General features: G+C 40.0%; 1 protein-coding gene across 9 annotated transcripts in view; it reads left to right on the forward strand.

Moving 5' to 3' along the window:
• The window catches only part of carm1 (coactivator-associated arginine methyltransferase 1), a 123,798-nt gene that overhangs the window by 97,810 nt on the left and 5,539 nt on the right, over positions 1-20,449 (forward strand). For 6 of the 9 annotated variants that reach the window (XR_015090082.1, XR_015090083.1, XM_086055144.1 and 3 more), the window contains one exon: positions 11,662-11,739. The exons of the other annotated variants lie outside the window; for them this stretch is intronic. Coding sequence is in view for 4 of the 6 variants with exons in the window: in XM_086055144.1 (XP_085911270.1) it covers positions 11,662-11,739 (78 nt within the window). In the remaining 2 variants the exon portion in view is untranslated. The remainder of the gene's footprint in view (positions 1-11,661; positions 11,740-20,449) is intronic. 9 annotated transcript variants of the gene reach the window in all.

A 20,449-nucleotide genomic window follows, 5' to 3' on the forward strand; every position in this document is an offset into this window, starting at 1 on the left:
CTGTTCTTCAATTTCATGAACGTTTTACTATTACTCAAAGGGCTGTTTTTAACCAGTATTTATTTTAATACATTTTTTTTGCATTATTATCTAGTATTATTTTTCACAAGAGCTTTATTTTTCAGAAGTTCAAGACAATACAATAGTGCAGCTGTTACTGAAAACATGCGACTGAACACATGGCTAACCTTGTCTTGCTTTAGAAAGAAAATATATATGACAAACACAACTCTGCATTTTATGGGCAAGCAAGGAAGTCTATCTAATCTAAGCAGTCTATGTAAACATATGATGCATATGTATGTACAGTGTTTCTGTATATGCTGCAGCTGCGTATGCTATAAACTAAATATTAGCTGGATATGTGCATTTGAGTTTTGAACTTGTTGATTCAATGTTGCCGATTCTGACTTTGGGTCGCATGAGCCGCAACGTCTCATTCTATGGCTCGGCGTCGGCCGAATGAGCCAGCTGGGCCGGCCCGGCCCGAGCAGGATCAGCGACCCCGCAATGGGCGACCGCTGCCACCGTGGCGGCTGCTGTGGAGATCCGTGGGTGGGCTGGGCGCACGCTCAGAGAAGCCGATGCCGCAGCCCGCGCTTGCCAGCCGGTACGACGTGAGCGCAGGGGCTGACCGAAAGGACCACGACAGCTCGAGTGGGGGTGAGCTTCCGTGCTATTGCGACACAGCTTCAGCTGCAGGAGCCCGGGGCGCGCACTTTTTTTTAATCAGTCGTACTTTGTTTGTAGCTCATGCGCGCGTCTAACTAGGGAGTCGACGAGCAGTCTTTGTCGGCAGAGCAGGGGGGGAGGGAGGGGGGCGCGCAGGGCAGGCTTCGGCAGTGTGTGCGGGAGCAGCAGTCCATTAGGAGCAGACGTTGGCAAAGCGCTGTTAGTATCGAAGTCAGTGGTTTGGTATCGGTAATATCGATGCCACAGCAAGCTAGTATTATTGTATCCGTTCAAAATGTTTAGTATCGAGTAAGTACAGAAGTATCAATATTGTTGACAAGCCTAATATATATATATATATATATATATATATATATATATATATACTAGGGCTGTCAAACGATGTTAATCGAGTTAATCACATCTTAAAAAATAATTGATCATAATTAATCATAATCCGAACCATCTCCAAAATATACAATATTTTTCTGTACTGATAAATTGTTGTTGGAATGGAAAGATAAAAGACACAAGACGGATATATACATTCAACATAGTGTTCATATGTAACGTATTTTTTTATTACTACAACAAATCCTCATGAGATGACAATTTAACATTTTAGATTGAAGTTAACATTCTTTCTGTAGTAGACAGTATTTTTTATTCACTACAAAAACAAAAACCGGCCTGACTTCACAACACAAAACAAGACAGTCCTCTTCTCTACTCGTCCTCAGTCGCTGAGGAAAACCAATTAATTCACATTCCTGAGATTTAAAGATAACCTCTTCTTTCAAAATTCTTCCCTATACTCCGCTCTGCTACTCACTTGCACTTCTGAGTGGGATTATGCATCGCGGTCCTTCTGCGCATGCGTTAAATGCGTCAAATATTTTTACATGATCAATTACAAAATTTAATTACCGCCCATTAACGCTGTAATTTTGACAGCACTAATATATACATATATGTATATACATATATATTAGGGGTACACTAAATCACATTTTGGTTCGGTTCGTTTTTTGTGAAATTTCGGTTCGGTATATTTTCGGTACAAAAAAAACTGATTTTTTTTTTTTTTTTTAATATAGTGGTACCTCTACTTACGAACGTCTCTTCATATGAAATTTTCAAGTTACGAAACGCCTCAAAAGGAAAATATTGCCTCTAGTTACGAAAGAAATTTCAGGATACGAAAGGTAAATGTATGGAGTGACACTTGCAGTATGGGCTGCTAATCGCAGCTCCGGAGTTTCCTGAACGCAACATACTCATAGCTGCTCTGCCATTGGCTAGCCCAGTCTCTTCCTGGCATCCCATTGGCTGAGAGGGACCTCTTCCGTATATCTCTGTGTGTGTGGATAGGCAGGTAGATAGATAGATGCAGCGTCCTCGTCATTCGCCCCTCGGGCCATGAGGTGTTCCGAAATTCTTACGTGAATTAGAAACGAGGAGAAAAAAAAAGGGAGAAAATCGTATATTTCTCTATACAAACAAAGCAAGAGATAATAGAAAAGTATGAAAGGGGGATGCGTTTGGTTGTTCTCGCCAAAGAATATGACCGTAATGTATCGACAGTCGCCACGTTATTAAATCAGTTGTTTACAAAACGCCAGGCAAAAACCACTTCTGAGAGAGAATATGAACCAAAGAGGGCAAAAAGCAAGGACAGCAATTAAAAGGTAAACAACCATCATTTTTATTCTTTATTCTTTGTTTTTTTATGCACAACTCTCATTTATTGTGCAATAATCTAATTGTAACATGTATTTGTTACATGTTTTCATGCATTTTATGCTTTATAAAACATTTATGTCTGAATATTGGGGGGCTTGGAACGGCTTAGGGCATTTACATGGAAAACGCCTCTCTACAAAATTTTCTACTTAAGAAATTTCTTCCAGTTACACTAACAATAAAGATCTCTTAATTTTGTAAATTATTAAGACAATGAACTCTTTAAATACTCAGAAGCAATAGCCTATGACACACCTAAGTATTCAAGTTAAAGACAAGTTGTCATTACAGTACATGTATACACTTTTTGTGATTAAAAAAAATACATACAATAACAGTTACAATTATTGCTAAGTATATTAAAACTCTTTATAATGAAAAAATACAGTAACTTTAAAAAGCTTTTATGAAATTGTATACACTTTTTAGGCATTGAAATCTTTGAATGTTCAACAGCATATTGAAACGAATTGGGTTATCTGTGTTGTAGTCGGATTTGTGTGTTGCTGAGTTGTGATGTTTCCGAGGTTCATGAATGCACTGTACGGCAAGCGAGTGGGGCAGCGGAGAAAGAAGAGCGCGAGCAGTTGTATTTGGATTAATAAAAATGTGATTATTAAACTACGTCTGACGGCGTGTTCCTGGAAGACGCTACAATATGATCAATCTCGCTGTTTGAGTTAAACGTTTTTGCTCCCTCGTCTAAGAAACATTCACAGTCGGATGATGCCGTGCAAGTTAGACGTGCTACAGTATCTGCAACAGAGCCTTCTGTAAATGTGCGTTCTGTTAATGCAGTAAATCTAAAAGTTTTCAACATAGCGGTGCGGCTTATACAAAGGTGCGGACGCAGACGAATATGGGAGCTCTGAAATAAGTAAAGGTAGTGATAAAGACGACGCGCTTGTAGACTTTGAACCAGTCGAACGTGATAAATGGTTAAGATATGTTTGGCGACAATGACGACATTCGCGGCTTTGTAACAGCGGATGGTAATTACCACTCTTTTTTTAATTTTATTTTTATTAAAGCTAGTGCTTCTCTTACTGACACTATTTTTACATTTTTGGATGAATTTACTATTATTTAGAGGTTAACTACAGACCTCTAAATGCCAAATTACAATTATATTTACATAGATGGAGTGCTTTATCGTATTTGGATCTTAATTCTAGAATTGACTCTATAAGAATGACTGTTCTCCTTCAAATGCTGTATTTATTCCATTGTCTAACATTTTCATTACCACAAAAACATTTTTTAGAGTGGGATAGAATGACATCAAGATATATTTGGGTGAGCAAAAAATCTAGGATTAGATATATGACATTACAATTGAAGAAAAACAGGGGAGGTAGAAACCTTCCATGTTTACGTGAGTATTTCTAAACTGCTCAGCTGAGACCACTTGCATGCATGTTCTCTTCGACATACAAAGCAACAAAGTAGGCAGTCCGTCCCGGGGGCAGAACGGTCCAGCCCTCTGGCCCAGCTGGACGGCCATTTTCGGGGCAGAGGATGACACGTTTTTTTAAAAAGAGGCGGACTAAACAAGGGCAGAGGTGGATTTTAGTCGGCCCACTAATCGGCCCGCATGCGTGCGACGTGGTCACGAGGTGACCAAAGTTCATGTCAACCTACTCGGCGATATGGGCAAACCAGAAAGATTGCATCCAAACATTTCAAACATACCACTAGTCATCCAACTCCGCAGCATTCTTTAAGGACAGAGAGTTGCAGTGTCAGTTGTCCTGCTACAAGATTACAATCAACCTTCTTCACAACATGACAACAGCTTTACCTTTACACCACAATGTGTATGTTAACATGGCAGGTAGGTCATTTTTGTTGTGCGGTCCTCAGTCATGGTTTCCTAAAGTAGAATGCATACGTGACCAGAATTTTGCTCAGCACATTCATGGTTGAAATGGGAACAAATCTAAATTAAAAAGTAGTTTTTAGAATTGTGGCAAATTCATATATTTTTGTGTCATGGTGCTTTTTAGATATGAATTGAATGAAAAAGCCTCCAACGTCAGTCTGCAAAGTGGTGCCGGTGACTCTGATTGGCTGTCAGCCAGGAAAAGAAAATCAGTGCATGAGATAGATGAATTTGTAAAATTATATATAATTTATTTCAGTTCTTTAAACCAAGCAATATTGTATTTTTAACTCTATTGCATTGGTTGAAGTAAAACGAATTTTCAATGTTTAAAATGCATGATCCTTTCCACATATATTAACTGTAAAATTAACAATTAGTAATTGTTCTGTTTTTTTTCAATATGGTGCCTTAAAATACACCGATTCATTGTTATTCATATTACAGATTTTTGATGTCATGATTTTACAGCATATTAATGTTGATTTCACAAACATTTTTTACAGTGCAGGTATGATAAGCTCCTTGCTCATGGTTTCCAAGCCTGGTCTCTTTTTTTCTTGTCCTCGTATTTGTAGCTGGCCTTGTCATATGTAGCTATTTTAATTTTGTGAACATTCTCAAAACTCAACATATTCTGTTTAAACAATTCAAGGGTTATTTTTGTGCATTATTAATCTAAATTGACCATTTTGTAAATATGCTTGTTGGTTCTAGCGAGGGAGGAATTTATTAATGAGACACACAGGGGCACTTGGGTGACGTAGCTGCACTTTCCCGGCAAAGCAGAGACAGCTTCTGTACGGGGGGAGATTGCTCCGTTACCTGTGTGAATGTGACATGATTTCTCTCGCTCCATCACAGAATAAAAAGGTGTTTGTCCTGACTCGTGGGTAACATCACTGAAACAATGGCTGAAACAGGGTCGGGGGCCGATGATTTTTTTGAATACGGCCGGAGGGTCGAGGCCGGAAGGGCGGGGTACTGACCGGCAATAAAGGATCAAGTGCCCAGCTCCGCAAAGCAGGATGGAAAGACCTAGGGGAGAAAAGAATTAAGAGTATCCCATTGTGAAAGCTTTATTATTTGACACTAAATTGCAACAGCAAATTAACTTTAAGGAAAAATTGTCGAGTATGATGACCGTAGCCTTAAATGAAATTATTAAAATGTGCAATTTTGAGGGGGACACATAAATGTATCCATGGTGTGCTTACAACTGAGTTTAAACAGATTCAAATTTTGCATTTCAAAAGGATTAACATATTACAACTCATTTGTCCACAAGGGCGCACTTGGGGGTTGAATTCTGATGATTTCTTCAGATACTTAGAGATCAGGCACTACTTCATTATACTAATTCACTGCCATTGACGAGTTTACTTGAATTTTTACAGTCCGGCCATTCAATCACAGGAATTAATTTATATATTTTTTTAGTGCTGTCAAATTTACCGCGTTTTCGGCTGGTAATTACATTTTGTAATTGATCTCGTCAAATATTTGACGCATTTAACGCATGCGCAGAATGACCGCCGAGGCATAATCCCACTCAGAAGTGTACAGTGAGCAGCAGAGTGGATGCGTGTCACCCGCGGGAGTATAAAGAAGCATTTTGAAAGAAGAGGGCAGCATTATATCCCAGAAATGTGAATAAATTGGTTTGCCTCCGCGATTGATGATGAGTAGAGAAGAGGGCTGTCTTGTTTTGTGTTAATAAAGTCAGTTTAAAGGAGGAACACACGACGTGCTGATACCACCTACAGCATAGCACAGCATAACATATGAGCCAATCATATTCGTGTGCAATCAGGGACCACTCGGAAAACATAAACTCTAAGAATATTACAGGGGCCACATATAAATATGGACATTATACATACATCTTTACGCTGATTGGCTGTTACCCACTGCACAAGGAATGATTCGACCTGATGGGGGTTGCCGATGAGGATAGCTTCAGTTTTAGAGCTATTTAGTTGGTGGAAGTTTTGGCTCATCCACAGCTTTATCTTCTCCAGGCAGTTAGAGCGAGAGGGGAGTGAGAGTGGGGATGATGAGGGTGAAGATGGAGGGAAAGGAGTAGAGGTGGGTCTTGGGTCAGTTCTTAAATATAGCTGAATGTCATCAGCATAGCAATGGAAGGAGATTCCATGCCTGCTGATGACACAACCTAGAGGCAGAACGTATATGATGAACAGTAGGGGTCCTTGGACAGAACTTTGAGGGATTCCACAGATGACAGGGGCAGTTTAGGACTGGGCAGATTCAAAGCTGACATACTGTTCTATTAGTGAGATATGAGGTGAACTAGGCAAGAGTATTGTGGGAGAGACCAATGTCTGAGTGAAGGTGGGTTAGGAGTATGTAATGGTCGACAGTGTCAAAAGCTGCAGTAAGGTCAAGGAGGATGAGCAGTGAAGGGGAACCAGTATTGGTGAACATGAGAAGGTCAGTGATGACCCTCACCAAAGCAGTCTCACTACTGTGGGCAGAAACCAGATTGGAATTTCTCAAACAGTGAGGGAAGTTGAAGATGGTCTTGTGATTGCGCAGCTTTTGCTTTTTCCAGCACCTTAGAGAGGAACGGAAGGTGGGAGATTGGCCGGTAATTGGAGAGAAGCTCTGGATCAAGGTTGTTGTTTTTTTAGCAGGGGTTTGATAACTGCTGTTTTGAATGAATGGGGGACAAAGCCAGACTGAAGTGGATGGTTTACAATATGTATAATAAGAGGACTTATGGCAGACTGGTTTATTTAATCAACACAGTATAGAAGGGATCCAGGGTGGAAGGCTTCATCTTTATAATGAGGCCCTTGACTTCACTCTCTGGAACCATGGAGAAGGCACTGAAGGAAGCAGGTTGAATACCAGCAGATGGCAGGGAAGGAGCATGAGAGTTGGAGAGCTGGGCCCAGAAGGAACTGATCTTATTTTTGAACGATCTGAGAAACCTGTTGCAATGATCTGCTGTGGGATTTGTGTGGGATTGATTGTGAGAGTTGAGGAGATGGTTTATGTTGGAGAAAAGAGGTTTTGAGTTTCCTGCGCTGCTGTTAATGACGCTGGATTAGTATTTTGACCTTGCTTCTTTAAGGACAGCTGCATAGGCTTTCTGATGATCTTTATAAACCAATTTATGGACTAGGAGACCAGTGGCTTTAATGCACCTCTCAATGGCACAGCCAGCAGCCTTCATCTCGTGCAGTTGAATGTCAAACCATGGGGCAGAACGTGAGAAGGACACAGTTCTAGATTTGAAGGGAGTGTGTATGTCCAGGATGCAGTAAAGAGAGTTGTTGTAATAATCAACTGATTCGTGGACTGTTGGTGGATGAACAGAAATCATAAATTGGACTTCAGACCATAAATCTGCAGGATTTATGTTTTTTATGTTACGGGAAGTCGATATCACGATAAGGCTTGGGAAGTGGGAAAGGACAAGAAACATCCAGGGAGATACTGCTGTGATCAGAGACACCCAGGTCATAAACCAGAAGATTATTGATAGTAGCTGAATTCAAAATGACCAGGTCGAGGCTGTGGCCCTTGTTGTGAGTGAGGGCATCAACATATTGCGTGAGATTGAGAGAGTCCAGTCCTGTTGTTTAAAAAAGCCCAGCTACGTGTAGACAAGGCCTAAAATCTGCCTCTTTCTCATCCCATTCATAGCAAAATCAGTTCCCTTGCCCCAGTAATACAGAGTAATTGCCACATTTACAGAACAATGGTTACAACCACTTGGCTTGTCCTTTGATCATGGAAATTAGAACAAGCAAATTGCTGGGCTCTTCACACCTGACTAAGGATATTAATTAGGCTGACCTTCAGACTCAAAATTGAGGAAAGCCAAATGGCTGGGCCTTAGACATTCTAATGTTAACGTCCACATACAGCTGTCTCTTTCAACCTGGAATAACGAAAATTTGTATTTTATCTTATCAGATATATAGTAATGACATATCAAAATTTCAAGCGTGTGGGATGATTATAACTAGCCCTACGAAAAAAAGGCTCCAAACTTATTGAAGGCACCTCGTATGTGTCAAACACAGCGGACTACGACTGGGTCAAGCATCTGGCACAAATTCTGCTGGGAGAACACAATGAGATTTTTTTGTAACGCCGGCCCAGAAGAAATATCAGTGAAGAGGAGATATATGCTGGAGATGTAGTGATGGGGAGCCCACTATTTCCAAATATTTGGGGAATGTGCTGTTATACAAGAATATTGGTGGACATTCATTGTCATTTGCACAATGTATTTCATATTGTTCTTCCCCTATCTTTTAAACTATGTACTTGGGTAAAATTTATCTGCAACACCTGAGTAACTAGAGAATGCAATTTCTGGAGAAATTGTGTGAGAAGGCAAAGGAAGCTGAATGGAAACTGTGGAATGCGTTGGAATGAAGTTGAATTAAGTAGAATGAAGTTGGATGACCTTGAAAAAATCAGAAACGGAACAACAAAAAAGAAAGTAAAGAAACAATGAAAGAAGGAATTCAGGTGAAAAAAGAAGGAAAAACAAAGAATGATGGAATCAAAGAAAGGGAGGAAGCAAGGAACCAAGATAGCAAGGAAAACAAGCAAGAAAGAAAACAAAATAAGAATACAAAATAGTAGAAAGGAAAGGATGAGGCAAAGAAATGAGGAAGAAAGGACACTAGGAAGCAAGGAAGGAAACAAGGAATATCGGGAAGGAAAAAACCTGGAAATGAAAAATCAGGGTGTCCCAATACTTTTGAACAACATGGCCGCTTCATTAGGGACACCTGGGGATGAAAAATCGGGGTGGCCCTATACTTTTGAACAACATGGCCGCTTCATTAGGGACACCTGGGGATGAAAAATCGGGGTGTCCCAATACTTTTGAACAACATGGCCGCTTCATTAGAAACACATGAGGATGAAAATTCTGAGTGTCCCAATACTTGGAACAACATGCCGAAGATGGGCGCCGCACTGGGGAGACCTCGGGGTGAGTATCCCCAGTCTAGCTAATGTCCCTGCCCAAGATGGCCGCCACACTGGGGAGACCTCGAGGTGAGTATCCCCAGTCTAGGTGATTTCCCTGACCAATATGGCCGACGCACTGAGGAGACCTCAGGGTCAGTATCCCCACTCTTGCTTATGTCCCTGTCCAAGATAGCCGCCGCACTGGGCAGACCTCGGGGTGAGTATCCCCAGTCTAGCTAATGTCCCTGACCAAGATGGCTGCCACACTGGGAGACCTCGGGGCAATAACACTGGTCCACTGGAAATGAATGGTGAATTTTTGTGGGTTTTTAAGTGTGAATGAGTTGAATGTGTGGGAAGTAGGAATTTTGGGGGTGTTGAAAAGCTGAATGTGAGTTGAATGAGTTGAATGACTTGAATTTGTGGAAATTGGAAAGGTGTAAATGTGAAAAGTTCAACGTTCCAATGGAAATGAATGGTGAATAGTTGAATTTTTGCGGGTTTTTTTAAGTGTGAATGAGTTGAATGTGTAGGAAATACAAATTTGGGGTGTGTTGAAAAGCTTGACCAATATGAGTCGAATGAGATGAATGTTGTGAATTTCAAATTGGAATGATGTAAATGTGAATTGTTGAATATGTCCATGGGAATGAATGGTGGAATTTTGTGGTTTTTTTACGGGTGAATAAGTTGAATTTTTGGGAAGTAGGAATTGTGGGTGTGTTGAAAAGCTTTTCCAATGTGAGTTGAATGAGTTGAATCTTGTGAATTTGAAATTGGAATGGTGGAAATGGGGAAATGTACTATTGAAGTACAGTACTATGAAAGTACTATTGGAAATGAATGTTTTTTTGGGGGGTGAAAAATGGGAAATATTGGGGAAACGGTGAATTTGAGGAACGTAAAAAAATACTATCCCGGAAGGCGTGAATTTTCTGAATGTTTTGAAACTTGAATGAAGTGAATCGGGTGAAACATGTGGAAGGAGTCGCACGCCAAAAAAGTGGAGTGGAATAATAATAATAAACTGTAGGAATTGCCTTCACACAATAAGGAAAATAATCTTATTCACGTTCTGCTGGGGGCAAGTGAAAAAGCATTGACAAGAAAGTGACTTCAACCTGGGAGACCAACAACATGCCTAGATGTTGTTCGGGAGATTTTCACAATGGAGAATATTTCCTTTACACTTTACACAAGCTACAGCTGGGCGTATTCTACTCTCTGTGGTCTAAATGGACAGAATATTTCAAACCTATACGAGGTGATTTTGTTAAATGTAAACTCATAGGGTTTTTTTTGTAAAAAAAAAAATATATATATATATATATATATATATATATATATATATAGCAGTGTAATAACTTCTCACTTTCCTCTGTTGGTTAGTTTTTTTCTTTTTATTTGTGTAGAATGGAAAAGCAATCAGGAATTGTATATTTTATTGAATGTGCAATGTGCTTTTCAATAAGAAGTAAATTAGAAAAAAAAGAAAGCCCACATTCTTTAATTTTTTTAAGTTATTAACATTAATGCATTTTCTGTCTGAGTTTGAAATGTCAGACAGTTTGAATGCGCACCTCGTGTCTCGCCAAACTCGAGAAACGTCACCTTACTCCCGTTGTAATCCCGACTGTTCGAACCCCAAATGGTGAGTGTATTACCAATAATAAGACAAATATCTGCCTTTTATTTCCTCCAAGTAATCTATTTGTTATATGGTGTGAATGATCAAAGAGTGATTAGCCCACTTTCACATGCACACAATATGTTTACACGTTTTAAGCTAATGATCGCTTGACCCAACTATCATTAATATAATGTGCTTTACACATAACCACTGGATGAAATGTTTAGCGAGGAGTCTCCGTTTTGCCAAAATGCGTGGGTTCTGCACAAAATGTGCACATGCAGTCCTTCATAAAAAGAAAATAGTGCTAGTTAAGTTTTAGCTCACCGCACGATTTTTAAATAATTTATTTCAACAACAACACAAGTTTATATAGCTTAATATAACCCATATATCATTTCATTTAGTCCGACTGATTTGATATGTTCTCAGTTCGGTTTGCCAAAGAAATCATAAAAACTTTCGACAAAGGTCGGAACAAATGAAACAATTTGTGAACCATTGTTGTCATACATATGCGGAATCTAATTAAATATTCATTCCTTTCTGGGTATGAATGAGCTCAGAAATCTTGGTGGGTAAGAATACATAAGATCAACAAGCGGCTTGGATAATGGATGGATGGATGATTTTTACAGTATGAATATTTAAGGTTTTTTACCTCGTCTGTCTTCTATGACCGTGAAACTGTGATGCTATTGGTGCCACTTTGATGCGATTGATGTTTTTCTTTGTTAATATTGGTGATTGCTGTGTTTCTTATCGTCCTATCCAGGAATGCCTGCAGCTTATGACCTTAGTACAGTCATTGGCAGTGGCCCATCAGTCTCTCACAACAACCTTATCCCTCTAGGTATGTCTTTCTCCATGTTTTGTCACTGTGCAATGCTAGACAGCGTTGTCACATTTTTGACAAGGCTCCCATCTAAATGCAAATCTACCAAATCCTCACCAAATGTGTCAACTTCCATGTAAAGACAAAAAATGGGGAGTCAATCCTACAAACAATTTACCAGCAGAGGTACTTCAGATTAACTAGGTTAAAATTGGCCCTTAATAGAAAATGCTGATCTCAGATGCAAGCAGTGTGTAAGAATCTGCACAGCTATGTCTGGGAAAATGAGAAACATTTTTCAACACTAATCATCGTTTTATTTAAAAATCTGATCAACTGAAATAGTTTAATGGATGTTAGGATAAATGTCCGGCAGAACTGATCTATTTTGTCCCTCTATAGTCAGGTGTGAGAAAAATCTCCAGATTTCAATTCATTAGCTCTAGAAAGTGACTTTAGCATGTATATATATTGAAAGGATTGATTTACAATGTAAAAATGATAAGACAAAAAGCAGCACAGTTGTAATTTATATTTTTTAATTCTTCAAAACAGATGCTGTATTTTGTTTTTTTAAACAAACACCAATCACAATAGCAAAAATAGCTGTCATGAAAGGAAAGTGTCTATATCACAGTTGGGGAGAATGGTAGGCCAATCCACCCCAAGCTCAAAATGTGCAGCAATGTTTATGCACCTGCTCACACACCACCTATAGTAGTTGTAATCATTTTAATGTCTGTAAGTGAAAAATGAAAAAAAAAATTTTTAAAAAGCAACTGAGCAGAAATATTAAAATGTAACTCGGTTATTTTGAACAATTGGTTTAGTCAGTATAAAATTAGTGTTCTAATACAATTTTTTTTAAATCCGCTCTAATGACCGAATTCATAAGAATTTTTCCACCTCCCAACAAATGTTCTTATGATTCACGGCATTGCATTCAGTCAGTCCTCAAGCTTAAAGTGCTTTAACCATTTTCTAGATAGAGCCGTTTTTTTTTCGGGGGGGTTGTTTTTGTTCATCCAGTTACCTCATGTAAATGTGCTGTTGTGGAGATATTTTGAATGAAGCTAGTGACAAGCAAAGCAGCTATTAACTCATAAAATTCCAGCCCTTTCCAGAAAAGACAACACCTTTAAGTGCCAGCCATTTTAGAGTATTTTGACTGAATTCTCATGACGAACAGATTGTGTTCTATGAATGAATAACACAGAATCTATCAAATGAAAGAGTAGATTCCCTTTTTCACAAGGAAAAAATAAAGCTTATTTATAAATAAATAAGCTAAATAATAAATACATTTATTATTTGAATAAAGATAATTTAGTAATCCGCAGTGGAACATAGGAACGTTTTCCAAAATCCAGATTCTAATCTCAAAAACTTTTTGTGAAGCGAAACATATGAAGCAGAACAGTGCCTTTGATGCTAATATTTTTTGCTCTTGTGGCATCACTAACATCTGAACTAGGGATGGGTACCTTCAGAATTGTACCAGTACTGGGAATCAAGAAATCAATCAACACACAATGGTTCCAATTTTCGGCACTTTTTTGTGTGCAGTTGTGGTAATAAATGTTATTTAATGAAAAAAAAAAACAATTAATCGTTTTTTTTTTCAATATACTGTATATTGACAAATAAAAAAACATCGGAAATTAACCAAAAATGAGCAAAATAGGATAGTTAAACTAAAGGTACAGTATAGCATTTTACACAAAGTAAGACAAAGTATTACACAATATAAAATGCAAAGTCCTCTGTAGTGAACTGCTCAAGGAAGAAAGTTAAATAGTAATACATAGAACAAAGATAAATCATTGTATTAATGTTTATCTTCATTTCTTGTGCAGTTGTTTTTCAAGAACACTAAGGCCCGCTGTATAATGCGTTCAAATCCAACTCGGACCGGACTATCTAAAAAAATGACAGTTGTTAAGAGGATGTGAATGAGAATAAAGATAATTGTGATCAAATGAGTCACTTGATTGTACTCCATTCGGTACATACCACTTGTTATATTTTAGTCCCAAGCTTTCTCAATTTTCCCCGTAGGTACATATTAAATTATAAATATTTAAGTATTTTTGTAAAGCACAGTATATAATATACAGGTATATAATATATTCTTACAATGATGGAGCTATGCAAAGCAGAATGCTTTGATTCTGTATAGGGAGCAATATTCCTGCTCAATTTCCATGTGTCTGAGCACACAAACTCGCTGAGCATTCCTTGGACCACGGTGAGCAACATCCATGCGCTAACAAGGCCACTTACTCGCCCTAGCGAGAAGTGAAGACACCGGCGGTCATTTCACGTTGCCATATGCTAAGCGCGCAAACTCGGATACATTGAATACGCCGCTGCATTATCTTTTATCTATACGACGAAAATGCCAGGGGTACGGTTGTACCAATAAGTCTGGAAGAAGCGCCAAATGCACATTCTGCCGGTAAAAAAGTGATTATAAATTTTCTTTTATAGGGCTTACCTGCGAGTGCTACCCAACTCAACTCTCAAGGATTTGTCTGCATTGTGTTGTCAGAACCATAAATAATGAAATGAAAGCAAAGACCATCGGAACAAAATTCACTGCGAAATGTAAACTTAACCTCTATAAATTATGATTCACGATACTGAGATAAACTCTGAATGGTTAATGTAAACAGTGAAGTAAGTTATTGAGATGCTCTCAGTATTCCGTTAAGTGTTTTCAGCGAAAAAAAACAACAGAAGTTATCAGTACCAATGGCAACGTAAGATGGCTACCCTCTGGCTTCAGTCGCGATGGGCCAATTGTTAGCCTATTCATCTGTAAGTTCGTGGCAACATCAGATATGTACACGGCAGCCAAACCATTATCACACCTGTCAAAAACCTAAGATCATAAATTACGTGATCATGGAAAACATGTGTTTTATTAAAACACTATAATTTATATTCACCTGACCTCTGCTATACGTGAAAGAGCCTCATTTAAGGGGCTTGTAAAATACACCCATGTTTGGACTTATTAAATGGAGCAGTCCATGTACGCCTGCACCGTCTAATCAGTGGTGAGTGTGTGAATGTATGCTTCAAACTATAGAAGAACAACTGAGTCTATCCCCTTGGTTGCGCGAGTGAAACTTTAATGGAAGTTGAAATGGTGTGGTCTCTCCTGGTTGTAGATTAAACTGGGGTGGAAATGAAGCAATGAGTGTGCAAATGTAAAGTATGTGCGTGGTGCGCGACAGCGTCACCGTAGCCTTGTGTTGCCTAGTCATTATTGATGGAGCCTTTGCATCACATGACTTGGGGGTTCGCTTGCATTTTAGTCTATTTTCAATCGCTTTTTTCTTTCCCACTCCGTCAACCACGTGCTAAATAAACATTTCAATTCCCTTATAGGAAGAGAATATGAAAATACAAAATGTAAATACAGCTCAGGTTGGAATCATTTTAATGCGCCGAATGCATTTGCTGTGCGCTGAGAGTGTGAGAGCAATTGCTCAAGTTTGAAGCTTAGAGGGAACATTGGAGGGGGGGATTGACTTTTAGGTGGTGGCACCAGGAAGTAACAGGCGATTTTCCTCGCTTCCCCGCAACAGTGGCTGAGGGGGATGACACCCTGTACGGCGTCACCATCATTATTATGCACTTAATTTACTGTATTTGTGTGTCTTGGGTCTCGGTGTGGTTGGGTCTCACCCACTTAAAACCCGGACATCTATTATTAGCATGTGTGGGAGGGTGACTTCATTATGCTGGTGTGCCTTCTCAGCTGCATTCAAATCTGCCATGAAAAATCACCGACTCTTCCACTGGCGCACAGTCACAACCTTCAAGAATCCGTTTAGGCACTTAAACTTGATATCGATATTCGGTACTTACCAACCCAAATCATTCTGTACCAACAATAGTACTGATTTAGGTACCCAATCCGAACCCTGATCGGAGCAGTGGTTTTAATTCCATGAGCAAACTAAAACAACTATCGTATTGTTTAGTGGCTCCTTATATGAGGGCTGTGGTCCTCATCATTCTTGGAAGTTCGCAGTTACTTTATCACATTTATGGTACACTTTTCTGCCACAGTCCACAGTCTGCCTGTGGTAGATTATGTTGATTGGACATGATTTGAAAAGGCGCACACCAGTCTATATAAGGTCCTATAGGTGACAGTGCATGTCAGAACACAAACCAAGCATGGAGTCAAAGGTATTGACTCTAGACCTCTGAGACAGGATTGTTTTGAGAAATGAATCTGGGAAAGTGTACAGAAAATGTTTTGCTGCTTTGAGGGTTCCAATGAGCACAGTGGCCGCAATCATCCGTGAATGGAAGTTCCGACCCACAAGGAATCTTCCTAGAGCTGGCAGTCTGTCCAAACTGGGCAATCGGGTTGGAAAAGTCTTTGTCAGGGAGGTGACCAAGAACCTAAATGTCACTCTGTCAGTGCTCCAGTGGTTCTCTGTAGAGAGAGGAGAAACTTCCTGGAGGACAAGCATCTCTGCAGCACTCCATCAATCCGGTCCGAATGGGAGAGTGGCCACACGGAAGCCACTCCTTTCTAAAAGGTGAAATAAAATTCTCTCATCTGATGAGACAAAGATTCAACTCTTTGGCGGAAATGACAGGCGTCATGTTGGGAGGAAACCAGGCATCACCTGACCAATACCATCCCTACAGTGAAGCATGCTGTGGGGATGTTTGTCAGTGATAGTAACTGGCAGCCTAGTTGGGATTGAGGGGAAGGATGAAAGCAGCAATGTACAGTAGGGTGGTCATTAAAATTAAAAATTGGAAATTCTAAGCTCCACCCCTCTAAATTTGTTGAAATAATCGAAAAAACTCTTCTCGTGAAGTTTTGTCTAAATCAGGCAAGGTTTACCCCTGCCTCAATGACCTTGAATTTTGCCCTTAAGACACCCAAGGTGCAGTTTTTTGTCTAGAGGTAACTGTGACATAATGATTGAAATTTGTATTAGATTAACAGTTTTAATATCCATCCATCCATTATCTACACCGCTTATCCACACAAGGGCCGCGGGGAATGCTGGAGCCTATCGCAGCTGTCTTCGTGCAGTAGGCGGGGAACACCCCGAATTGGTTGCCAGCCAATCGCAGGGCACACAGAGACAAAACAAACATCCTCACTCACAACCACACCTAAGGGAAATTAAGAGTGCCCAATCAACCTACCATGCATGTTTTTTGGAATGTGGGAGGAATCCGGAGTACCCGGAGATAACCCACGCAGGCACGGGGAGAACATGCAAACCCCACTTAGGGAGGCCAGAGCCAGGATCGAACACACGACCTCTGAACTGTGAGGCGGACGTGCTAACCAGCCGCCCACCGTGCCTCCCCAGTTTTGATATGAAAATATTAAATTGTCTGATAAACTTTCACTGACTGTTAAATGTTGTTGGACTTCTGTTAAACTGTTCGACGGTCTTCAAAACTCTTCTTTTTGGAGTCCAAAAGGGAATTCTGTAGAATGTCGCAAAACAACTTGAAAGAGAAGTTGCTGCTTATCACTGGTTAGCTCATGCTGAGCAAAAAGAAATGCCTTGTCCTCATTTGTGACAATGTTTAAAGGGACACTTGGGTGAGCTTAACAATGGCACTTATATAATAGGTTTGCATCTAAAAATGACATCAGTACTAAAGTGCCCCCCCCCCCTAAAGACTGTCGTGATTTAAGGGCTTTTTTTGTGATTAGGTTTACGACAAATTTCCCCACCTCTTTTTGGGCCGTGGCTTATGTTATGTTTTCGGTCGCAGCTGTCACGGGAGGGAGCCAAGCGTGGTAATATTACTCGCTTTGTCAGTTCTGTTGTCTAAAACGGTGACCGATCGCCACCAAAATGCAAATGCACATTACTACTCTTGTCCACTTCAACCTGTGAAAATATAAAAGTGTTCTGCACAATAGTTTGGATTTATTGACATAAAACGTGATCTCATCATGATCACCTCCATAAAATCAAAAATACTGTGGCGATTGCTCCTCCACTTTCACAAGCTGAAGCGGACAAGAGCATGAATGCGCACACGAACCCCGACTGGTTATAGTTCGAACATTTAGCTTCACGTTGCGGGGTTGCCTCCCAAGCAAACGCGTGCGTTGTCAGACAAAGAGCCGCCAGACAGTGAGTTAAGCCCTCATCGAACAAGCGTCAATGTTCAGCGAACAAAAAGCTCCAGCGAGGCTGACTCCACAACCGAGTGTGGCCGCATTGGAACGTACCTTTTCGGCTGTTTACGTTCCAAATTGGACGGCGTGTTGTCGGTCGAGAAAATGGAGCCATTCCTCATCCAAATAGATGTGCACGTCTACTCACTTCCACTTCAGTCTCTGTGAATATCCTGACTGGTGTTAAATGCCTCGCTCGTCCTAACCGTGATCAGCAAAGAAGCAGTGTTGTTTTTTGTTGTTGTTTTTTTAATTTATTTTTTTAAAGCAAACAAGCAGTGTGTGTCCCAGCCTATGTAGCTCTGCTCACTTCCACATTTCCTCATTCTCACATAAATCAGCCATGGAGAGGTTAATCCTTTTGATATGTTGAAGTGGGCTTTAGTAGATATGTCCACATAAATTTTGGTGCCAATTGATTGCCGTTTTTGGATGTTATAAGCAATGAAAGTACATTGATTTCCAATGGAGAGTTTGGAATCGGTTACTCCCGTGACCTCCGGCCGAACAGGGATAGAACGCTATAGGGGGGGCGCGGCCTCATAAGCCTCATTAACAAGGGGCATTATTCGTGGAGTCACTTATTTCCTAATTTCTCCCAAATTTATTGATAAAATAGAAAATGACAACTCTTTTCATTTTCCTGATCAAAAAATATGTCAAATTAACTTGTTAGTGAAAACATAGCCATCCACCATCCCTTTAAAGCATTGGCAGCATTTCTTCAAGACATCTTCAGGGATTTCCCGAGCATCACCCTCTCTCTTGGTTTCTTTGACATTAACTCATTGAGATGCTATTCTATTTTTGCTAGGGTAGTGTCTCCTCATTGCAATGGTCAATCACAATATTTGACGCATCATTCACTGCCTCCTGCATAGACTTCTTGTTTTACTCAATATGGCAGATCAAAAGTCCAAGTACTTCTTCAGAGTGAAGTTAAGAGCGACAAATGTCTTCAATTGGAGCAATCTGATAATTTTGCTTAGCTGCAGCCATGATTTAAAGAGAACACATCAGCTAAATGCTAAATCAAAAAATTATGCGGTATAACAACATGACTACAGTGCAAAACCAAATATCAACCAAAACCCTTATGTATTGATTTGGTTTACAATATTTGACCACAATGACAAGCTTGGTTTTTGAAAATTCCATCCGTGGACACAGTGGGATTGAGGAAACAAGGAGCATTTTAAACTTCAGCACTGATATGTTATTGTCCTTTTCGAGATCATCACGGCAGGTGTAAATATTGTCAGAACTGGGAAGATTTTCACCAGAGGAGTTTTTCCAACGATTCCAACAAATTCAGGGGGTTGGAATTGAAAAAATATCAATTTTAAAATGTACCCCTTTGGAAGAACCACCCTAGTACAGAGGCATCCTGGATAAGAACCTGCTCCAGAGTGCTCAGGACCTCAGACTGGGCGAAGTTCTACCTTCCGGTATAACAACATGACTACAGTGCAAAACTCTCTTCCAACAGGATAATGCCCCTAATATACAGCCAAGACAGGGAGGGAGTGGCTTCAGGACAACTCTGTCAATGTCCCCAAGTGGCCCAGCCAGGTATCAGAGGTCTTGAATCTGATTGAAGATCTCTTGACAGATCTGAAAATGGCTGTGCACTGACATTCCCCATCCAACCTGATGGAGCTTGGGGTTAGGGGTTAACCCTAACCCTGCTGCAAAGGGGAATGGGTGAAACTGCCCAAAGACAGGCGTGCCAAGCTTGTGACATCATATTCAAAAAGACTTGAAGCTGTAATTACTGCCAAAGGTGCACCAACAAAGTATTGAGCATAGGCTGTGACTACTTATGTACATGTGATGTGATGACAGAAACATTTTTTTTTTTTTTTTTTAAATAATCACCTTGTGATGGTGGGGTGTTCATTTCAGGTCGCATGTAAACAAATGTGACCGTTGACTTCACAGATATGTCTTCAGTTTGCATGCATGCATCTTTTCAAGTCACTAAAAAGGATCATGTGATTGCAGCGTGCTTTTAAACTTACTCGGTGGAGCAGTAGAGGTTAATTAGTGGCCAGTGAGGGAAGGGGCAGTTAGGGAGGCAGACTCATCTCCCTGAGGAAGTAAAATCCCTTCCCTACCTGGGGACTCATTTATAAAGGTTGCTTTCGCTCAAGACGCCACCCTTTAGACTAGGTTCATAAAAATAAAAACTTGAACATGTATAACTAAAGCACAATCGAGCCGCTGCATTGACAGAGTGCAAGATTGAATAATTATTATTCAATTATTAAAAATGGTGGAAATTTGTCCTGAATAAAAACATTATCAATATCAAACGTTCATGTTCAAACACAGGTTGCAAAATATGGCTGATTTTTGGACATATGATCCAGGACAGACTTCATGTGCCGATTGCCTCTGATACATAAATCGCTGTAGCTTCTCCATGTGTAACTTAATGTCCGGTTGCAGTGCTATGTGAACAGCTGTTATAATCACAAGCGAGTACTTTTTTCTTCACTTCCGTGAGTGAACACTGGCACGTCTGTTTGTCGCTACTCT

This window comes from Filicampus tigris, chromosome 16, assembly GCF_054856515.1.
Source record: "Filicampus tigris isolate MCC_2025a chromosome 16, RoL_Ftig_1.0, whole genome shotgun sequence".
In the NCBI taxonomy this organism is placed as follows: Eukaryota; Metazoa; Chordata; class Actinopteri; order Syngnathiformes; family Syngnathidae; genus Filicampus; species Filicampus tigris.